The sequence below is a fragment of the Tympanuchus pallidicinctus genome, unplaced genomic scaffold (genome assembly GCF_026119805.1).
Source record: "Tympanuchus pallidicinctus isolate F22 unplaced genomic scaffold, pur_lepc_1.0 scaffold50, whole genome shotgun sequence".
Lineage (NCBI taxonomy): Eukaryota > Metazoa > Chordata > Aves > Galliformes > Phasianidae > Tympanuchus > Tympanuchus pallidicinctus.
The window spans coordinates 111,093-130,476 of NW_026294770.1; the positions used below are offsets into that span (position 1 = coordinate 111,093).

General features: G+C 48.9%; 1 pseudogene and 2 gene segments (V, D, J or C); 2 read left to right on the top strand and 1 right to left on the bottom strand.

The window, feature by feature from the left end:
* Window positions 1-19,384, top strand: part of LOC128091707 (T cell receptor alpha variable 4-like) — a 149,450-nt gene that overhangs the window by 76,936 nt on the left and 53,130 nt on the right. Inside the window, 1 exon segment of the V gene segment in view lies at window positions 757-915. Within this exon segment, the coding sequence occupies window positions 757-915 (159 nt within the window).
* LOC128091722 (T cell receptor alpha variable 1-2-like) overlaps window positions 1-19,384 on the top strand; it is a 103,122-nt gene that overhangs the window by 21,312 nt on the left and 62,426 nt on the right.
* On the bottom strand, window positions 10,050-10,996 carry LOC128091721 (feather keratin Cos1-1/Cos1-3/Cos2-1-like; annotated as a pseudogene).

Below are 19,384 nucleotides of genomic sequence, written 5' to 3' on the forward strand. Positions count from 1 at the left end.
GGTTGCATCCAAGGTGATTGATCTGGTGATGTTGTTGTGATGCAGCTCTGTCATCCCTCAGAGGTCATGACAGTTCAGGGATGGTTGTCGTAGCTAGGAAAAGTAACATGCATCAAAAACATTTAGCAGGACTGAGAAAGGGAACTCACAGAATCACAGAATTGTAGGGGTTGGAAGGGACCTCCAGAGATCATCGAGTCCAACCCCCCTGCCAAAGCAGGTTCCCTACAGCAGGTCGCACAGGTCGACATCCAGGCAGGTCTGGAACATCTCCAGAGAAGGAGACGCCACCACCTCCGTGGGCAGCCTGTTCCAGTGCTCCTCACCTCACTGTAAAGAAGTTCTTGCGCATATTTGTGCGGAACTTCCTATGCTGCAGTTTCAGGGAACTACTGACCAACTGTACTCCTTTAATACCTTCCTCAACGGTGTATTTTGGAGCAGGTAAATTAAGATGCCACTACGTGACATCCCAAAGACAGCGAGGTGGTTTGGAGCAGCCCGGGGCGGAGCTGGCGGAGGGGAGGAGGCAGCGCGGGCGGCGGAGCGGCGGGATGCGGCAGTGCCGGGCCGCGGGGCTCCTGGGTGCGCGGGGCTGCCGCCGGTGGGGCTGCGGGGGGCCTGGGCCGTGCTCGCCTCTGTCTGTTCGGCTTCTTTCCGACCTCGTGCACCTCTCTGAAATTTCTGGGGGAGAAAATGGATTTTCTGAGTTTGCTGCTTCTTTTCTTCTCGGCAGTGGCTGTGAGCAGAGCTCAGGTGCAGCAGGAGCCGTTGGCAGAGACAACCGAGGGGGCTGCAGTCAACATCACCTGCTCACACCCCAACATACAGATCGGCTATTCCATCTACTGGTACCGTCAGCTACCGGGCCGAGGCCCCGCATTCCTCGTCAGCGCTGTCAAAGGCTCCAAGGAGGTGCCGGACCCGGAGGGGCAGCTGTGGGTGTCGGCAGACCGCCGCTCCAGCGCCCTGTGTCTCGCCCGGCCCCGGCTCGGGGACGCGGCGCTGTATTACTGCGCCGTGGGCGCACGGGAAGCGAAGCCGGGGCTGCGGCCGGGCACGAACCGCTTGGGGCGGGGCGGGGGCACAGTGCCGTCCGGGCCCGCAGGGGGCGCTGCCTGCATGGCCGCCAAACTCCATCCTGACCGGGGTGCGCCGCCCTGAGCTCTCGAGCAAAGCGACCGTAGCAGCCAGTCGCTGCCACCAGTGTCAATCAGACACAGCTGTATTTGAGGTAGGTAGGCTGGCATAACTGACAACACAAGCTGTGTTTTACATCCACACAGTCTTATTCCATCTCCTACTCTCTAGTCCTTCCCCAGTGCAGTACATATGAGAGCAGGAGGAGCCCTGTTCCTCAGAGGCTGTAGGATGCTATGTTCGTATGGCCCTCTGCACAGTTTTTCCTGTGAGTGCTGCAGAGGCTGTGTTCTCTTTAGGGGCAGTTGTAGGCATAAACACTCTTCTTCAACTGCAGGTGCAAAGCTAAAGAGAGCAGTCTCTACAGTGTGTTATTACCTCTCATTCTCCTGGGAATGGAGAAGGACTTCCATAAACATTCATCCTATACACTTGAGGAGCAAAGTCTTTCTCTTTGTACCTCTGGAGGCTGTGCACGTCAGAAGAAATATCAAAGACTTAAATTAAGATGCAGAAAGTTTTAATGAATGTCTAAATAGGAAAATGAGATCACTCAGAGCAGAGGCTCCACAGTACAGGATTCCCATGATCCCATGTTTGATTTCATGCAGGGCACATGGCTTATTTTCTATCAGAGTATGGACTGGTTCTGAGGAATCTCACATCCTAGAGGTTAACAGGAAAAAAAAAAAATCAGAGAAGATGTGGAGACAGAGACAAGTAGGAATGAGGAATGAGAGCTGAGACATGAGGCAGGCTGTCAGAAAGCCCAGGATTGCCCCTTCCTGCCAGCATTTCATAGAATAGCTGAGGATGGTCAGGTAATCTGAATGCAGGGGCTTGGAGATGTCTTGTTGATCCAGCACCACGTTCCTGTTTTCTGGAAGAATTTCTCCAGGACCAGCGGCTTCAGCAGGGCGGGCATCTTCTGCCACAGGAGCGGCTGCCCAAGCCGGACAAGTCAAAGCCCCCCGAGGTGATGGGCACGCCCTCAGAGCTGAGGATGCTGCCAACAGCAGCGGAGGTGGAGGAGCCCACAACGGTGTTCTGCGGGAAGGAGCTGAGGATGGGTCCGGGCAGGGTCACCACCACGGGAGAGGGCTGGATGACGATGGTGGAGTTCTGGCACTGCCTGACACAGGGCTCATTGCAGCTGCTGGCCAGAGGGGTCGGGCCGCAGGGCCGGCATGGCACACACTGGGTGTAGCAGGACATGACTTGGGACTGGAGGTGCACCTGGGAGAGAGAGATAAAAGGAAGTAGAGCATGAGGATATGTGAGAGGCAGCCTGGATACCCAAGACAACTGCTAAGGCTGGAAGAGAAAGCTGAGAAAGGAGGTCACGTTCCTTCAGTATGCCAGGACCCTACAGTGAGCTCTCTGACCCAGAGAGACTTTCTGAGTGCATCAATTTAAACACGTGTAAGCTGTGGCCCAAGCAAAGTTTGTATAGACATCATCTCCACTGTGGTCTCCCATAGCATGGCACCCACTGTCTGATAACATTTCTATTCAGTTAAGGGGATAACAGAGGGCTTCACACTTACCTGCTTCCCAACCAAAAGAAGGCAAGAGAGGTGGATGGAAGAGATGGGAACTGAGCTGCCTTTTATATCGGTCCTTCATCGCTGCAGGTCTACAGGCACGGTTGATACAAGCCTTAATTCTCTGACTAGCTAACCTTGAACGCAAGCTGTCCCTTCTCATTACATGGGCTGGTTTTTGGTTTCTTGCAGTTCTACCTTTTCATTTCCAAATTAATGATGTGACCATTCTCTAATGAAGGTTTCTTTGAAGTTCTGTGATTAAAGGCTCAAAAATTCATAGGGCAGAATTGCAGTGATGAGACTGAAGCCTCAGCTCAAGTGATGATCAGATCTGGAGGAGGCAAGTGAAGTCAGCGTAGCTCAGTGCAGAGGGGCTGTCGTGGTTTTATCACTTTTGTTGACAGTATTCCACATCATAATATCGTGTAGAATATTGAAGTTAGAGAGCTAATTCTCTTTCTTCTATGGATTGCTGATAGTTTTGTTACCTGTCTCAGAAGAGAAGAATGGACTACAATTCCCAGAAGAATTCTCTGTTCCATTTCCATTTTTCTGGTCAGAAGATAAATCTACCTGGGACAAAGACTATTTCTTTTCTGCTGTATCAAAGATGGGTGCAAAAAATCAAAAGTAGGTCAGAGAAGACTCGTTTTAGGTCTAACTAAAAGAGATCCTTGAGAAAAAGGGATTGTTAACAGAATTGAGATAAAATTATATAAAAGAGTGTAATGGTAGACACTGGACACGTTGTCAGAGAAGCCAGGGCAGACATTTCCTCTCAACTGCAACCGTCCAACCCATTGCTTCTCTACTAAGTTCACCATCTATCAAATCCACATCTCTCCATCTCTCCAGAGGATGAAAGTCCCCCTTTATGTCTTTGCCTTATCCCCTGTCAACAAAGATTGCCTTTCTTCCAGTCTACATGAGACCAGCAGAAAGAGGATCGTGTAGAGGCAAAGGTTGGAATGCAGACAATTGTAAGGACTCTGAAGAGAGAAATGTTCTCACCTGGAGAGCAAGCTGTCAGTACATGCAGTAACCAGCAGCTGACAGAAATTTGTGCCCATCCTCTATTGCAGGTATCCTGCTGATAACCTGTCTGCCTCCCCCACAGAGGGAGAGCAGCCAGCAGAACCCCAGGAAGGCTTTTGGGGTCTTCAGGTGTACAAGGAGAGAAGAAAGGGAAGAGTAGAAGACAGAGAAATTGGGCTTTAGTCATGTTTTCAGAGAGACCTAGCTGCCCTGTTTTTAGAAGAGAGCACTGGACACTCAGCCTTCCTGACATCAATGGCCACGTTCTTAGTCCTCAGTTCAGCATCACCTTCTGGGTCCCCAGGGGAGCTGGTCTGGAATCTCATCACTGGCTTCAGTGAGTGGGGAATCATCTGCTGCAGCAGCATCTGTAAATGTAGGAGAGTTTTCAGCACCTGGAGCTGATGAGAAACTGTAACAGCTGCAGATGCTGCCAATGGCAGCAGAGGTGGAGCATCTCACAGTATGGCTCTTCAGGAATGAGCCGTCAATGGGGGCAAACAAGACCATCACAGGAGGGGTCACAGTGATGACGTTGGTCTTCTGACACTGTGTCATTGCAGCTTTTGACCAGCAGGGTCAGGCCACAAGGCTGGTACGGCAGGCACAGGATCAGGCTTAAGCTGTATGTGGGAGAGACGCTGAGGAGAAAGCAGATCACAGGGACATATGAGGAGCAGACCACCACGCTCCCATGAGCACACCAATGTAGCATTTTTTTGGCTAATGGAATCAGAGAATTTTCCCTAGATCAGGCTGAACAGGAAAGCATCCAGGTAGGTTTTGAATATCTCCAGAAAAGGAGATTCCAAAATCTCTCTGGGCTGCTTGTTCCAGTGCTCTGCTCATTCATGCTCAAAGTGAAGAAGTTATCTTCCATGTTTGGATGGAGCTTCCTGTGTACTAGCTTGTGCTTTTTCCCACCTGTTCTGTCACTGGGCACCTCTGAAAAGGATCTAGCTGCATCCTCTTGACACCTGCCATTTCCATATTTATAAGCATTGTTAAGATCTCCTCTTTGTCTTCTCCAGGCTAAACGCTCCCAAGACTCTCAGCCTTTGGTCAAAAGGAAGATACTTATGGCCATATAAAATTGCAGAAATAGACAAAATGCAGTCTTTGCTTCATCCATAGATGATCTAAAAGGAAAAGCCAAATGCAATGAGGCTCCTGTCTCTCTCTTATTGGAAAATCTGTCTGAGACAAGCCCCACATAGATTCTGACACAGTCCTCCTCCTACCCTCTCCCTCCCATAAGAATCAGCACCAGAACCCAGCACATAAGGTATCTGCATAATCAAAAATAATGTGGGAGAAGGGTTTCAGGCCCACGTGGTTACCGAGAAGAAATAGGTGAGAGATGTTGATCAGAGGGTGAAGGAATCCAAGGAATTATGGTGACCCTGCAATGCCCCAAGCGCAGGCATAGCCTTCATGGAAGTGACAATTTTCTAAGGTGCTTGTGAAGAATGGAAAACAGTCACTGACATGAGCTGTGTGGCTGCTTCCCTTCATGTTGTTTGTTCATTTCCTTGCTTATGCCACAACCATTCTGTCATGCAGGCTTCTTCTGAGTGCTGAAATTGAGAGGCCCCGGGACTTCTGGGCCAGGAATGAGTCAGTGATGGCGGAGGACTCAAAGTGCTGAGATGGATCCATCTCAGGCAAGTGATGCTGGCCTGGGGCTACCTTGCATGCAGATCTGTCAAGTCTTCCTCTTTTTCTCCATTCCAAGCATCTCCAGTGGTCTCCTGTGTTTAGATGCCATGGCAGGTGGGCTGGACTGCTCACCAATTTCACCTGTTTCAATTCTCTTCCTCATTCCGTCAAACTGTGTGACCTCCTTGGGCTCCTCTCGCTGGGCCATCCCTGCACGTCTTCAAACTGTGCTGGCAGCTCATCTGGAGCCTTGTCCTGCTCAGAGCACTGCAGCCTTGCCCTACCACAAAAGTCGCCAGTGTCTCCTCAATCAGCTCCGCATGGCCTGACGTTCTGCTTCTCCAGCCATGTGTGTGCACGAGCATGAGTGATGAGTGCACACACATACCTGAAGTGTGTGTGAGCTTTTGTTTCTGTGTTTTGTGTTTCTGCGCACTGTTTGAATGTGCCTGTGTAAGAGCATTGATCTAAGAATACCTGTATGCAGGCACAGGTGCGTTTGTGTGTTTGCACACATGGGATGTGCAAGTGCACATGTACACAGAATTGGGCTAACCATGTGCACGGGTTCAGCTGGTCCCGAAGCCCACAGAGTCCCATCTGTGTACTGGTGTCAGGTACTGGTGCAACCTGGGCATCTAAAGTCTGAAAAAGTGCAGGGAAGGCTGATGTGTTTGTGTGTAGCTGATTAGAGCCTGCAGCCTAGATCTAGTCTTTCCCTGGTGCCCCCAGCATTTCCAACACTCATTTGCTTCTATAAGGCCATCCCATCTTCTGGCTCAGGTGGAAAGAAATTTCTATGGGAATCTGTTGGCTTCTTTGGGATTAAGTAGTCCTATTTTCAGAGGACTGTTTGTCAGAGGATGCAGCAACTGGGAGAGAAGGGAACACCTAGAGAGACCAGTAGGAGCGATGTAGTGACACTGGGGACAATGGCTTCAATGAAACAGCAGTGATCATGCTGTCATTGCTAGAGTCATAGCAAAGGAGAGCCAGACATTGGTGACCAAACTGATATTTATGATTTAATCAGACCACACATGGTCGTTGACACATGGTCGTGGTTTTGTTTTCTCTTCCACATGTCTCCTAATCTTGATGGGAATGGCCTCACCTTTGTCACCGTGGGAAGTAAAAGGCACCTGAGGACCCCAGTGTATGTCCTCCTTAGCACGTTCATCTTCTTGAGATCTGGTAAAGCATTGTTCCCAAAACTGGAGAACTTCTGTGTCATCAGGAAAAGCACTTGTATTTGCAGGTGAAAGGCAGAGGATCACTGACTGTCTAATCTTCTCAGTGTTGCCCTTTGATTCACATACACAATTACAGCAGTAATATCACTGTGCACTTCCCCTGTGGTGCTGGGACCCTGGCCTTTGGGAGAGGAATTTCATGGTTCCTGTCCTTACTGACCAAAGCGCTCTGCTTTCACGGTAGTTTCTGACACTCACCAAAAGGAATTCTGCACTTGTGCTTCCATTTCACCACTTTTTAAGAGATTTCTTTAAAAAGATACAAAAGACTGTGTTGGAATTGAGGCAGGACTCAAAAGGATTGTGGTTTAGCTTCCATTAAGGCTACATGTCTTTGTCTGTTCTACCTCAGCATGTGCTATGGTTCCATGATTCCCTGCATTTCACAGATGATGAGATGATTTGTGGACGCTGTGTTTCTTTCAACAAAAAAGGGAGCCAGGATTGGCCTGGCTGAAGGTGTGACTGAAGGCTTCTAGGTAGAAAACAACAGGAAAGGCAAGACACAGGGAACATGCGGATTCTCTCCTCTTGGGAACAACTGGCTGCTGATGACACTGCGCTGATGAATGTTGTGGTTGGGACACCCCCACCTGGATCCAAATCCAGCCCTGCCATCATCCCCCAAATGCATCCTCACCAGACACCTCCCAGCAGCAGCCCTTCTGCACTGTTGAGGCTTGGCTGAAGTGCAGGAGATCTGACTGCAGGTGCACAAAGCCTGGGGAATGCAGGGGAATTTCAGTATCAGTTTACATCTCCCCACAGGGAGAAACACACACTTGCCATGCTTTGAAAATCTTTCCCTCAAAAACATGCCTAGACCAAATGCTTTGGCAGTTGCCAGATTCAACTGTTCCTTTGCATACATTACATCTTCTTGTTTCTCTTATCCTAAGACAACCACTGTTATGTCCAGTTAGCTTTTGCCACTGCTCTTGGATTTAGTAGAAGCCACCCTTTTTCCTCAGAAGCAGGGAAGGACACAATAATGGTTGCTGCAAATATTTAATGAGTCTGAAGAAGGAAATAAAATCATTCCCAGAGTAGACACTGAGTGTGGGGAGCAGCAGGAGCAGACAAGAATCATTCCAATGGCAGCTTTGCCACAGAACCCTCATTTTGAAGCCAGGAATTGTATGGAAGGCAAGCAGGTCACTTGAGGCTGGTGTTGAGGGGTAAAACAGAGATCTCTGAGGAGAAAAGACAACAATAATATTCTTTAAGAAGCTCCGCTTGAATGCAAAACAGTGCAGATATAGACAGCACATTGTTTTCCTGTGCTGTTCAATTTCATTTTCAGGCTTTATGCTTCATTTAGTCCTTGCACCCTAAGAGTAGCTGGAAGAGAGACTCAAGCATTTCTGGTCAGTACAAATCCATTTGGGCAAAATGCACTGGAAGAGTCCAAGAAAGGGAAATATCAGCTTGGGTCACTCCTTAGTAGCTCTTTGAGGCCCTTCTTGCAAGAAGTGGCCCAGCTCCTGGTCATGACTTCATCTGCTCTCAGGAAAATTCTGCTGGACTCTTTTTCCTCCTCCTGTTCTGTCCCAGGGATGAGAGAATGGGACCAGAAGTTGGGTGGCATTCTTTCCAGATCCCCAAAGAAAGGCACAGCAGTAAACTGTGAAAATAAGTGCTGTATTTAGTAAAACACAATAGGGAGAGGTCTAGAGACAGCAAATAAATCCCAACTCCCTTCTGGTGCTGGGAACACCATCTTTGTTCTGCATCGGACAGAACCAGTGGATTTACCCAAGTCACACTGTGCAGACCCTTTCCATAGAAGCTCCATCTTCTTTTCACATGATGGAACTCTGTTTCTGACATTATTCCGTCCAGCACACGGAGCACAGCTGGGCATGGTGCACTCCAGCTGATTCCATTACCGCAGTTCCTCAGGGATAAGGGAAGGGCTTCTCAATTCCTAAATGCAAGGCTCAACAGTGCAGACTTGTCAAGCCAAGGATGCAGAGATCAACATATCAGTTGTATTCCATTCACTCCTTCCTACAGTGTTTCAGAGGAAATGTCTTCAGATGCCATTGTCAAAGACACAAGGAACAACACAGTAATAGGTGGCAGGCAGCCTGGTTATACAGCAGGCAAATCACATACAAGATTGAAAAACTAAGGGCAGGGAATGTTATGTGCTTACATGGAGCACAAGGGCTGTTTCATCCCCAGGGCTCAGGGTACGCCGAAGGATCTTGGTACCTGGGAGAAGACAGTGTTCTGTATTTGGGCAGATGCATTCCCATGTGACTGAGGGAAAGTACACGGATGCTGCTGAGTGCAGAATCTAAATGCACTGACATGTCTCAGTGCAGGTGGTGATTTCTGCTCTCAGAGGGTCTGTCCTGGAGAAGGGTAGGCTTGTAGCTGGTAGCAGTACTGACTTGTGCATCCATTCATCCATAGGTAACTTGGAAAAATGTGGGCCAGACAGGAGCTCTGCAGAAGGTGTTACAACTGTAGAGGGATGCTTTACCCACAGTCCATCCACAGGCACCACAGAGTTTTGCCCCCTGGATCTGGAGGTTGAATACATAGGAAAATGGAGGAGACAGAATGCCATCAAACATGAGACAAATTTGCCTTCCCAGTTGCTGATGGTCTTTGGAAACATCATTCTCTGAGTCTTCTTCCCCAAAACAGCTCCACTCAAACCAAGAGGAACACACTTCCCAAAGAGTTTGATGGGAGTTCTGGCTTCCCTGGGCCTTCCCCAGGCACAGAAATCATCTCCTGAGAATGACATTCATCAGCATTCCCATTCACATGATTTTCTGAAGGGTCAAGGAGATCTGTTAAGGAGAAACACATCAAGGCAGGGACTGATGGTCATTGGTGGTGGAGGAACATCCTGGAATCTCTTCCTCTCCTTCAAGAGAGAGTGCTTGAAAAGTGAATGTCTGCAGTGTGCACTGACCTCCAGTAAACAGAGGAGTGATGGAGTTTTCCTGGCTTGTTCTCATCAAAGGCGTTGCTTTCTCCTTTGGCGACCCTCTACGCAAGTGGAGGGAAAAACAACAACAAACAAACACCAATGCAGAAAAAAATAAGAGATGCAGAAAGTGTTTAATGAGTCTGAAGAGAAATGATGCCACCCCAAGCAGAGGCCCTGTGGACAGCGAGCAGCAGGAGCAGACAGGAATCAGTTCCTCTTTCCTATGGCAGCATTGCCACAGAGTCCTGTCTCCCAGCCCAGAGTTTTAGGGAGGTAAGCAGGTTACTAAGGGTGCATTTTGGGGTTACTAACAGAGATGTCTAAAGGGAAAATACAGTAATAATGTTAGATAGGAAGAAAAAGAGTATCAGCAGACTTTTTTCATGTTATCAGAGACTCCAAGCTGGCCTATACATCTCTGTCTTGTGGGGCGAAAACAGAAGCACAACATTTTTTATTCTCTCAAATGCCATTTTCAGCATTTCTGGGGGTCCTTGTCTAGAACATCAACCAGCATCTTTAGCAGGGGGGGCACCTTCTGCCACAGCTGCGGTTGGAAATGCAGGAGAGGTCAAAGCCCCCCGAGGTGATGGGCACGCCCTCAGAGCTGAGGATGCTGCCAACAGCAGCGGAGGTGGAGGAGCCCACGGCGGTGTTCTGCGGGAAGGAGCTGAGGATGGGTCCGGGCAGGGTCACCACCACGGGAGAGGGCTGGATGACGATGGTGGAGTTCTGGCACTGCCTGACACAGGGCTCATTGCAGCTGCTGGCCAGAGGGGTCGGGCCGCAGGGCCGGCATGGCACACACTGGTCACAGCAGGACATGTCTCAGGGATGGAGGTGCACCTGTTTGGAAGCAGAACATGGGGATGCGTGAGGACCAGCCTAGCATCACACTATGAGGAAACCAATGTACATGCAGTGCTGGGAACTTCGGGATGTCCAAGGGATTCTTGGTCTCATCCTGACAGAGCCCAGTGAAGGTTACTGGGGCCAAGACCAATAGGTGGCCCATAACCCACCTATTTACCTCCCTCCTCCCATGACAGTCATTCTCCCTACTTCTCGATCATGACAAGCAGAAACAGGCATGGAACAGAACTAATAGCAGCTGAGAGTTCTGCTGAGCTCAGAACTCTGTTTGGAGAAGGAAGAGAACAAGAAGGGGCTTCACACTCACCTGGTTCCCCAGATGAAGAAGGCAACAGAAGTATATGGGAGAGCAAGGAGCTGGGCTGGCTTTTATAATGGACTCAAGCTGCCCCATTTCCAGAGGCATCCCTAGAAGCAGTGATTATTTTATGACAAGAATCTCTTTGAATGCAAAACATCCCAGCTAATGTTATGGGCTGTGTGTTGGCTTCCTGTGTTGCTGCTACTTGTCACATCCTGATTTATGTCACTCCCTTTGCCCATGAAAGGCATCTTTTGAGTGGCAGGAAGAAAAACCCAAGCATTTTCAGGCAGCACACATCAGTGTGGGCAGAACACTCAGTTCACGTGCTGGAAGAATCCAACAAATCCAAATGATACCAGTATGTTTAGTGTGAAATAACTGGAGCCTGTGTGCAAGTGGATTTATGCAGTTGCCTGTGGGTACAGAGGTTTGCATGACTCCACATATGTGCAGGAGGAGTTGAGTATGTGTTTGACTTGTGTGTCCCACATAACAGCTGTCCTGGTCACATCAGGGGCACTTCAGGGTGCCAAAAGATTCTGTTAATCTCTGTCTTCCTGCTAACAGAGCTAATGGACAGGAGAGGAATTGGAAGGCACTTGCAAATATCATCAGCTTCAACTACCTGACCTCATTAGTGCTAACCACAAGGAAAAGCATGTTCACGAAAGCGTTATTAAAATGTCTGTCAACCTTGACAAGCATGAGGCATCATCCACATCTCTAGAAATTCTTTGCCAGCATTCATCGACCACCTTCACATTAAACTATTTTTTTCCTAGTGATGCCAGTTGTGGCAATATTGTTCAGCTTGCCAATGCTCCTTGAAGGATACACTGGACTCTGTTTAGGTAACAGGAAGAATCTGTGCCCTTGTACCAACCAGATAACGGTGATATGCTGAACATCTTGTATGGAGTAGGTGAGGGAAGTTCTGCTTTGAATCAGCTCATTTTTTGTAAGCAAGTATTGTGTGAGTGAGGCCAAGAGCTAACTGAGCATTGTTGGACATGGGGTTCATGCACTGAACACAGGGAGGAAGTGTAATGACTTCATCCTAGAGGGTTGTAGGACCACCAGCACAAAAACGTGGAATGTGTGCTATGAGGCAGAACCCTACGTCCGTGATTTTATGTGGAAGTATGGAATATCTGTATACTGTATGGGAAAGCATTTGTGTATGTGCAACATAAGTAATGAATATAAGTTGAGGATGTTTTTTGAAACATATACATGATAGGTGGAACTCATCCCTCATGCATGCAGATGTCTTTAGATGACATTAAGAGACATGAAGGACAGCGTGGCGGTTTGGAGCAGCCCGGGGCGGAGCTGGCGGCGGCGAGGAGGAGACGGCGTGGGCGGAGCAGGCGGCGGAGCGGCGGGATGCGGCAGTGCCGGGCCGCGGTGCTGCTGGGTGCGCGGGGCTGCGGGGGGGACGGGGCCGCGCTCGCCTCTGTACGATTGGCATCTTTCTGACCTCGTGCACCTCTCTCTCCTCCTGCATGAAATTTCTGGGAGAGAAAATGGATTTTCTGATTTTGCTGCTGCTTCTCTTCTCGGCAGCGGCTGTGAGCAGAGCCCAGGTGCAGCAAGAGCCAGCGGCAGAGACCACCGAGGGCACCGGCATCAACATCACCTGCTCACACCCCAACATACAAGCCAGCTACGTCTACTGGTACCGTCAGCTACCGGGCCGAGGCCCCGCATTAATCGTCAGCGCCGTTACAGGCTCCAAGGAGGTGCCGGACCCGGAGGGGCAGCTGTGGGTGTCGGCAGACCGCCGCTCCAGCGTCCTGCGTCTCGCCCGGCCCCGGCTCGGGGACGCGGCGCTGTATTACTGCGCCGTGGGCGCACGGAAGCGAAGCCGGGGCTGCGGCCGGGCACGAACCGCTTGGGGCGGGGCGGGGGCACAGTGCCGTCCGGGCCCGCAGGGGGCGCTGCCTGCATGGCCGCCAAACTCCATCCTGACCGGGGTGCGCCGCCCTGAGCTCTCCACAGAAACGGGCACTGCGTCCGCAGCAGCTCTTGACTGAAGCCAATGTGAGTCAAACACACCCATGTTTGAGGTTGGCAGGACAACACAACTGACAGCAGGAGCTGTGCTGGACACCCTAGAGAGCTCCACACATTTCTGTTTCTATTTCATTTATCACATCATCCCATTCTTATAGGAATGGAGAAGGATCTCCTTAACCTCTTATACCTCCCAGGAGCAGAGCCATTCTCCCTGGGTAGTTCTGGGGGCCATACACAGTGGAAATAAGCAACAAATGCTCAAATGAGATGCAGAAATCTTTAATGAATGTTTACAGAGGAAAATGAAATCACCCTCAGAGGAGGCTTCACAGTGCAGGATTTGCCTGATCCCATGTTTAAGTTCAAAGACTGAGTTCATGCAAGACTTATGCCTTATTTTCCAGCACTGGATGAGATCGTTCTGGGGAACCTCACATTTCAGAGGGGCACAGGGAAAAACTGAAAAAAAAAAAAAAAAAAAAAAAAAAAAACCAGAAAAAAAGAAAAAGAGAAATAGAAAGAAAAACTGGAGAAGGAGGTAGGTACGTGGGGAGAGGAACAGATGTGGAGGTATGAGCCAGCTTTACTGGAAGCCCAGGCATGCCTCTTCCTGCCAGTACTTCCTAGAGTAGCTGAGGATGGTCAGGTAATCTGAATGCAGGGGCTTGAAGATGTCTTGTTGATCCAGCACCACGTTCCTGTTTTCTGGGAGAATTTCTCCGGGACCAGCGGCTTCAGCAGGGCGGGCACCTTCTGCCACAGGAGCGGCTGCCCAAGCCGGACAAGTCAAAGCCCCCCGAGGTGATGGGCACGCCCTCAGAGCTGAGGATGCGGCCAACAGCAGCGGAGGTGGAGGAGCCCACAACGGTGTTCTGCGGGAAGGAGCTGAGGATGGGTCCGGGCAGGGTCACCACCACGGGAGAGGGCTCAATGGCGATGGTGGAGTTCTGGCACTGCCTGACACAGGGCTCATTGCAGCTGCTGGCCAGAGGAGTGGGGCCGCAGGGCTGGCATGGCACACACTGGGTGTAGCAGGACATGACTTGGGACTGGAGGTGCACCTGGGAGAGAGGGACAAAAGGAAGTAGAGCATGAGGATATGTGAGAGGCAGCCTGGATACCCAAGACAACTGCTAAGGCTGGAAGAGAAAGCTGAGAAAGGAGGTCACGTTCCTTCATTATGCAGGGACCCTACAGTGAGCTCTCTGACCCAGAGAGACTTTCTGAGTGCATCAATTTAAACACGTGTAAGCTGTGGCCCAAGCAAAGTTTGTATAGACATCATCTCCACTGTGGTCTCCCATAGCATGGCACCCACTGTCTGATAACATTTCTATTCAGTTAAGGGGCTTCACACTTACCTGCTTCCCAACCAAAAGAAGGCAAGAGAAGTGGATGGAAGAGATGGGAACTGAGCTGCCTTTTATATCGGTCCTTCATCGCTGCAGGTCTACAGGCACGGTTGATACAAGCCTTAATTCTCTGACTAGCTAACCTTGAACGCAAGCTGTCCCTTCTCATTACATGGGCTGGTTTTTGGTTTCCTGCAGTTCTACCTTTTCATTTCCAAATTAATGATGTGACCATTCTCTAATGAAGGTTTCTTTGAAGTTCTGTGATTAAAGGCTCAAAAATTCATAGGGCAGAATTGCAGTGATGAGACTGAAGCCTCAGCTCAAGTGATGATCAGATCTGGAGGAGGCAAGTGAAGTCAGCGTAGCTCAGTGCAGAGGGGCTGTCATGGTTTTATCACTTTTGTTGACAGTATTCCACATCATAATATCGTGTAGAGTATTGAAGTTAGAGAGCTAATTCTCTTTCTTCTATGGATTGCTGATAGTTTTGTTACCTGTCTCAGAAGAGAAGAATGGACTACAATTCCCAGAAGAGTTCTCTGTTCCATTTCCATTTTTCTGGTCAGAAGATAAATCTACCTGGGACAAAGACTATTTCTTTTCTGCTGTATCAAAGATGGGTGCAAAAAATCAAAAGTAGGTCAGAGAAGACTCGTTTTAGGTCTAACTAAAAGAGATCCTTGAGAAAAAGGGATTGTTAACAGAATTGAGATAAAATTATATAAAAGAGTGTAATGGTAGACACTGGACACGTTGTCAGAGAAGCCAGGGCAGACATTTCCTCTCAACTGCAACTGTCCAACCCATTGCTTCTCTACTAAGTTCACCATCTATCAAATCCACATCTCTCCATCTCTCCAGAGGATGAAAGTCCCCCTTTATGTCTTTGCCTTATCCCCTGTCAACAAAGATTGCCTTTCTTCCAGTCTACATGAGACCAGCAGAAAGAGGATCGTGTAGAGGCAAAGGTTGGAATGCAGACAATTGTAAGGACTCTGAAGAGAGAAATGTTCTCACCTGGAGAGCAAGCTGTCAGTACACGCAGTAACCAGCAGCTGACAGAAATTTGTGCCCATCCTCTATTGCAGGTATCCTGCTGATAACCTGTCTGCCTCCCCCACAGAGGGAGAGCAGCCAGCAGAACCCCAGGAAGGCTTTTGGGGTCTTCAGGTGTACAAGGAGAGAAGAAAGGGAAGAGTAGAAGACAGAGAAATTGGGCTTTAGTCATGTTTTCAGAGAGACCTAGCTGCCCTGTTTTTAGAAGAGAGCACTGGACACTCAGCCTTCCTGACATCAATGGCCACGTTCTTAGTCCTCAGTTCAGCATCACCTTCTGGGTCCCCAGGGGAGCTGGTCTGGAATCTCATCACTGGCTTCAGTGAGTGGGGAATCATCTGCTGCAGCAGCATCTGTAAATGTAGGAGAGTTTTCAGCACCTGGAGCTGATGAGAAACTGTAACAGCTGCAGATGCTGCCAATGGCAGCAGAGGTGGAGCATCTCACAGTATGGCTCTTCAGGAATGAGCCGTCAATGGGGGCAAACAAGACCATCACAGGAGGGGTCACAGTGATGACGTTGGTCTTCTGACACTGTGTCATTGCAGCTTTTGACCAGCAGGGTCAGGCCACAAGGCTGGTACGGCAGGCACAGGATCAGGCTTAAGCTGTATGTGGGAGAGACGCTGAGGAGAAAGCAGATCACAGGGACATATGAGGAGCAGACCACCACGCTCCCATGAGCACACCAATGTAGCATTTTTTTGGCTAATGGAATCAGAGAATTTTCCCTAGATCAGGCTGAACAGGAAAGCATCCAGGTAGGTTTTGAATATCTCCAGAAAAGGAGATTCCAAAATCTCTCTGGGCTGCTTGTTCCAGTGCTCTGCTCATTCATGCTCAAAGTGAAGAAGTTATCTTCCATGTTTGGATGGAGCTTCCTGTGTACTAGCTTGTGCTTTTTCCCACCTGTTCTATCACTGGGCACCTCTGAAAAGGATCTAGCTGCATCCTCTTGACACCTGCCATTTCCATATTTATAAGCATTGTTAAGATCTCCTCTTTGTCTTCTCCAGGCTAAACGCTCCCAAGACTCTCAGCCTTTGGTCAAAAGGAAGATACTTATGGCCATATAAAATTGCAGAAATAGACAAAATGCAGTCTTTGCTTCATCCATAGATGATCTAAAAGGAAAAGCCAAATGCAATGAGGCGCCTGTCTCTCTCTTATTGGAAAATCTGTCTGAGACAAGCCCCACATAGATTCTGACACAGTCCTCCTCCTACCCTCTCCCTCCCATAAGAATCAGCACCAGAACCCAGCACATAAGGTATCTGCATAATCAAAAATAATGTGGGAGAAGGGTTTCAGGCCCACGTGGTTACCGAGAAGAAATAGGTGAGAGATGTTGATTAGAGGGTGAAGGAATCCAGGGAATTATGGTGACCCTGCAATGCCCCAAGCGCAGGCATAGCCTTCATGGAAGTGACAATTTTCTAAGGTGCTTGTGAAGAATGGAAAACAGTCACTGACATGAGCTGTGTGGCTGCTTCCCTTCATGTTGTTTGTTCATTTCCTTGCTTATGCCACAACCATTCCCTCCTGCAGGCTTCTTCTGAGTGCTGAAATTGAGAGGCCCCAGGACTTCTGGGCCAGGAATGAGTCAGTGATGGCAGAGTACTCAAAGTGCTGAGATGGATCCATCTCAGGCAAGTGATGCTGGCCTGGGGCTACCTTGCATGCAGATCTGTCAAGTCTTCCTCTTTTTCTCCATTCCAAGCATCTCCAGTGGTCTCCTGTGTTTAGATGCCATGGCAGGTGGGCTGGACTGCTCACCAATTTCATCTATTTCAATTCTCTTCCTCATTCCGTCAAACTGTGTGACCTCCTTGGGCTCCTCTCGCTGGGCCATCCCTGCACGTCTTCAAACTGTGCTGGCAGCTCATCTGGAGCCTTGTCCTGCTCAGAGCACTGCAGCCTTGCCCTACCACAAAAGTCGCCAGTGTCTCCTCAGTCAGCTCCACATGGCCTGACGTTCTGCTTCTCCAGCCATGTGTGTGCACGAGCATGAGTGATGAGTGCACACACGTACCTGAAGTGTGTGTGAGCTTTTGTTTCTGTGTTTTGTGTTTCTGCGCACTGTTTGAATGTGCCTGTGTAAGAGCATTGATCTAAGAATACCTGTATGCAGGCACAGGTGCGTTTGTGTGTTTGCACACATGGGATGTGCAAGCGCACATGTACACAGAATTGGGCTAACCATGTGCACGGGTTCAGCTGGTCCCGAAGCCCACAGAGTCCCATCTGTGTACTGGTGTCAGGTACTGGTGCAACCTGGGCATCTAAAGTCTGAAAAAGTGTAGGGAAGGCTGATGTGTTTGTGTGTAGCTGATTAGAGCCTGCAGCCTAGATCTAGTCTTTCCCTGGTGTCCCCAGCATTTCCAACACTCATTTGCTTCTATAAGGCCATCCCATCTTCTGGCTCAGGTGGAAAGAAATTTCTATGGGAATCTGTTGGCTTCTTTGGGATTAAGTAGTCCTATTTTCAGAGGACTGTTTGTCAGAGGATGCAGCAACTGGGAGAGAAGGGAACACCTAGAGAGACCAGTAGGAGCGATGTAGTGACACTGGGGACAATGGCTTCAATGAAACAGCAGTGATCATGCTGTCATTGCTAGAGTCATAGCAAAGGAGAGCCAGACATTGGTGACCAAACTGATATTTATGATTTAATCAGACCACACATGGTCGTTGACACATGGTCGTGGTTTTGTTTTCTCTTCCACATGTCTCCTAATCTTGATGGGAATGGCCTCACCTTTGTCACCGTGGGAAGTAAAAGGCACCTGAGGACCCCAGTGTATGTCCTCCTTAGCACGTTCATCTTCTTGAGATCTGGTAAAGCATTGTTCCCAAAACTGGAGAATTTCTGTGTCATCAGGAAAAGCACTTGTATTTGCAGGTGAAAGGCAGTCATCTGAGGATCACTGACTGTCTAATCTTCTCAGTGTTGCCCTTTGATTCACATACACAATTACAGCAGTAATATCACTGTGCACTTCCCCTGTGGTGCTGGGACCCTGGCCTTTGGGAGAGGAATTTCATGGTTCCTGTCCTTACTGACCAAAGCGCTCTGCTTTCACGGTAGTTTCTGACACTCACCAAAAGGAATTCTGCACTTGTGCTTCCATTTCACCACTTTTTAAGAGATTTTTTTAAAAAGATACAAAAGACTGTGTTGGAATTGAGGCAGGACTCAAAAGGATTGTGGTTTAGCTTCCATTAAGGCTACATGTCTTTGTCTGTTCTACCTCAGCATATGCTATGGTTCCATGATTCCCTGCATTTCACAGATGATGAGATGATTTGTGGACGCTGTGTTTCTTTCAACAAAAAAGGGAGCCAGGATTGGCCTGGCTGAAGGTGTGACTGAAGGCTTCTAGGTAGAAAACAACAGGAAAGGCAAGACACAGGGAACATGCGGATTCTCTCCTCTTGGGAACAACTGGCTGCTGATGACACTGCGCTGATGAATGTTGTGGTTGGGACACCCCCACCTGGATCCAAATCCAGCCCTGCCATCATCCCACAAATAAAGCCTCACCAGACACCTCCCAGCAGCAGCCCTTCTGCACTGTTGAGGCTTGGCTGAAGTGCAGGAGATCTGACTGCAGGTGCACAAAGCCTGGGGAATGCAGGGGAATTTCAGTATCAGTTTACATCTCCCCACAGGGAGAAACACACACTTGCCATGCTTTGAAAATCTTTCCCTCAAAAAACATGCCTAGACCAAATGCTTTGGCAGTTGCCAGATTCAACTGTTCCTTTGCATACATTACATCTTCTTGTTTCTCTTACCCAGGTACAACCACTGCTATGTCCAGTTAGCTTTTGCCACTGCTCTTGGATTAAGAAGAAGCCACCCTTCTTCCACAGAAGCAGGAAGGACACAATAAAGGGTGCTGCAAATATTTAATGAGTCTGAAGAAGGAAATAAAATCACTCCCAGAGTAGACATTGAGTGTGGGGAGCAGCAGGAACAGACAAGAATCATTCCTACAACAGTGTTGCCACAGGGCCCTCATTTCAGGGAGGCAAGCAGGTCACTTGAGGCTGGTGTTGAGGGGTAAAACAGAGATCTCTGAGGAGAAAAGACAACAATAATATTCTTTAAGAAGCTCCACTTGAATGCAAAACAGTGCAGATATAGACAGCACATTGTTTTCCTGTGCTGTTCAATTTCATTTTCAGGC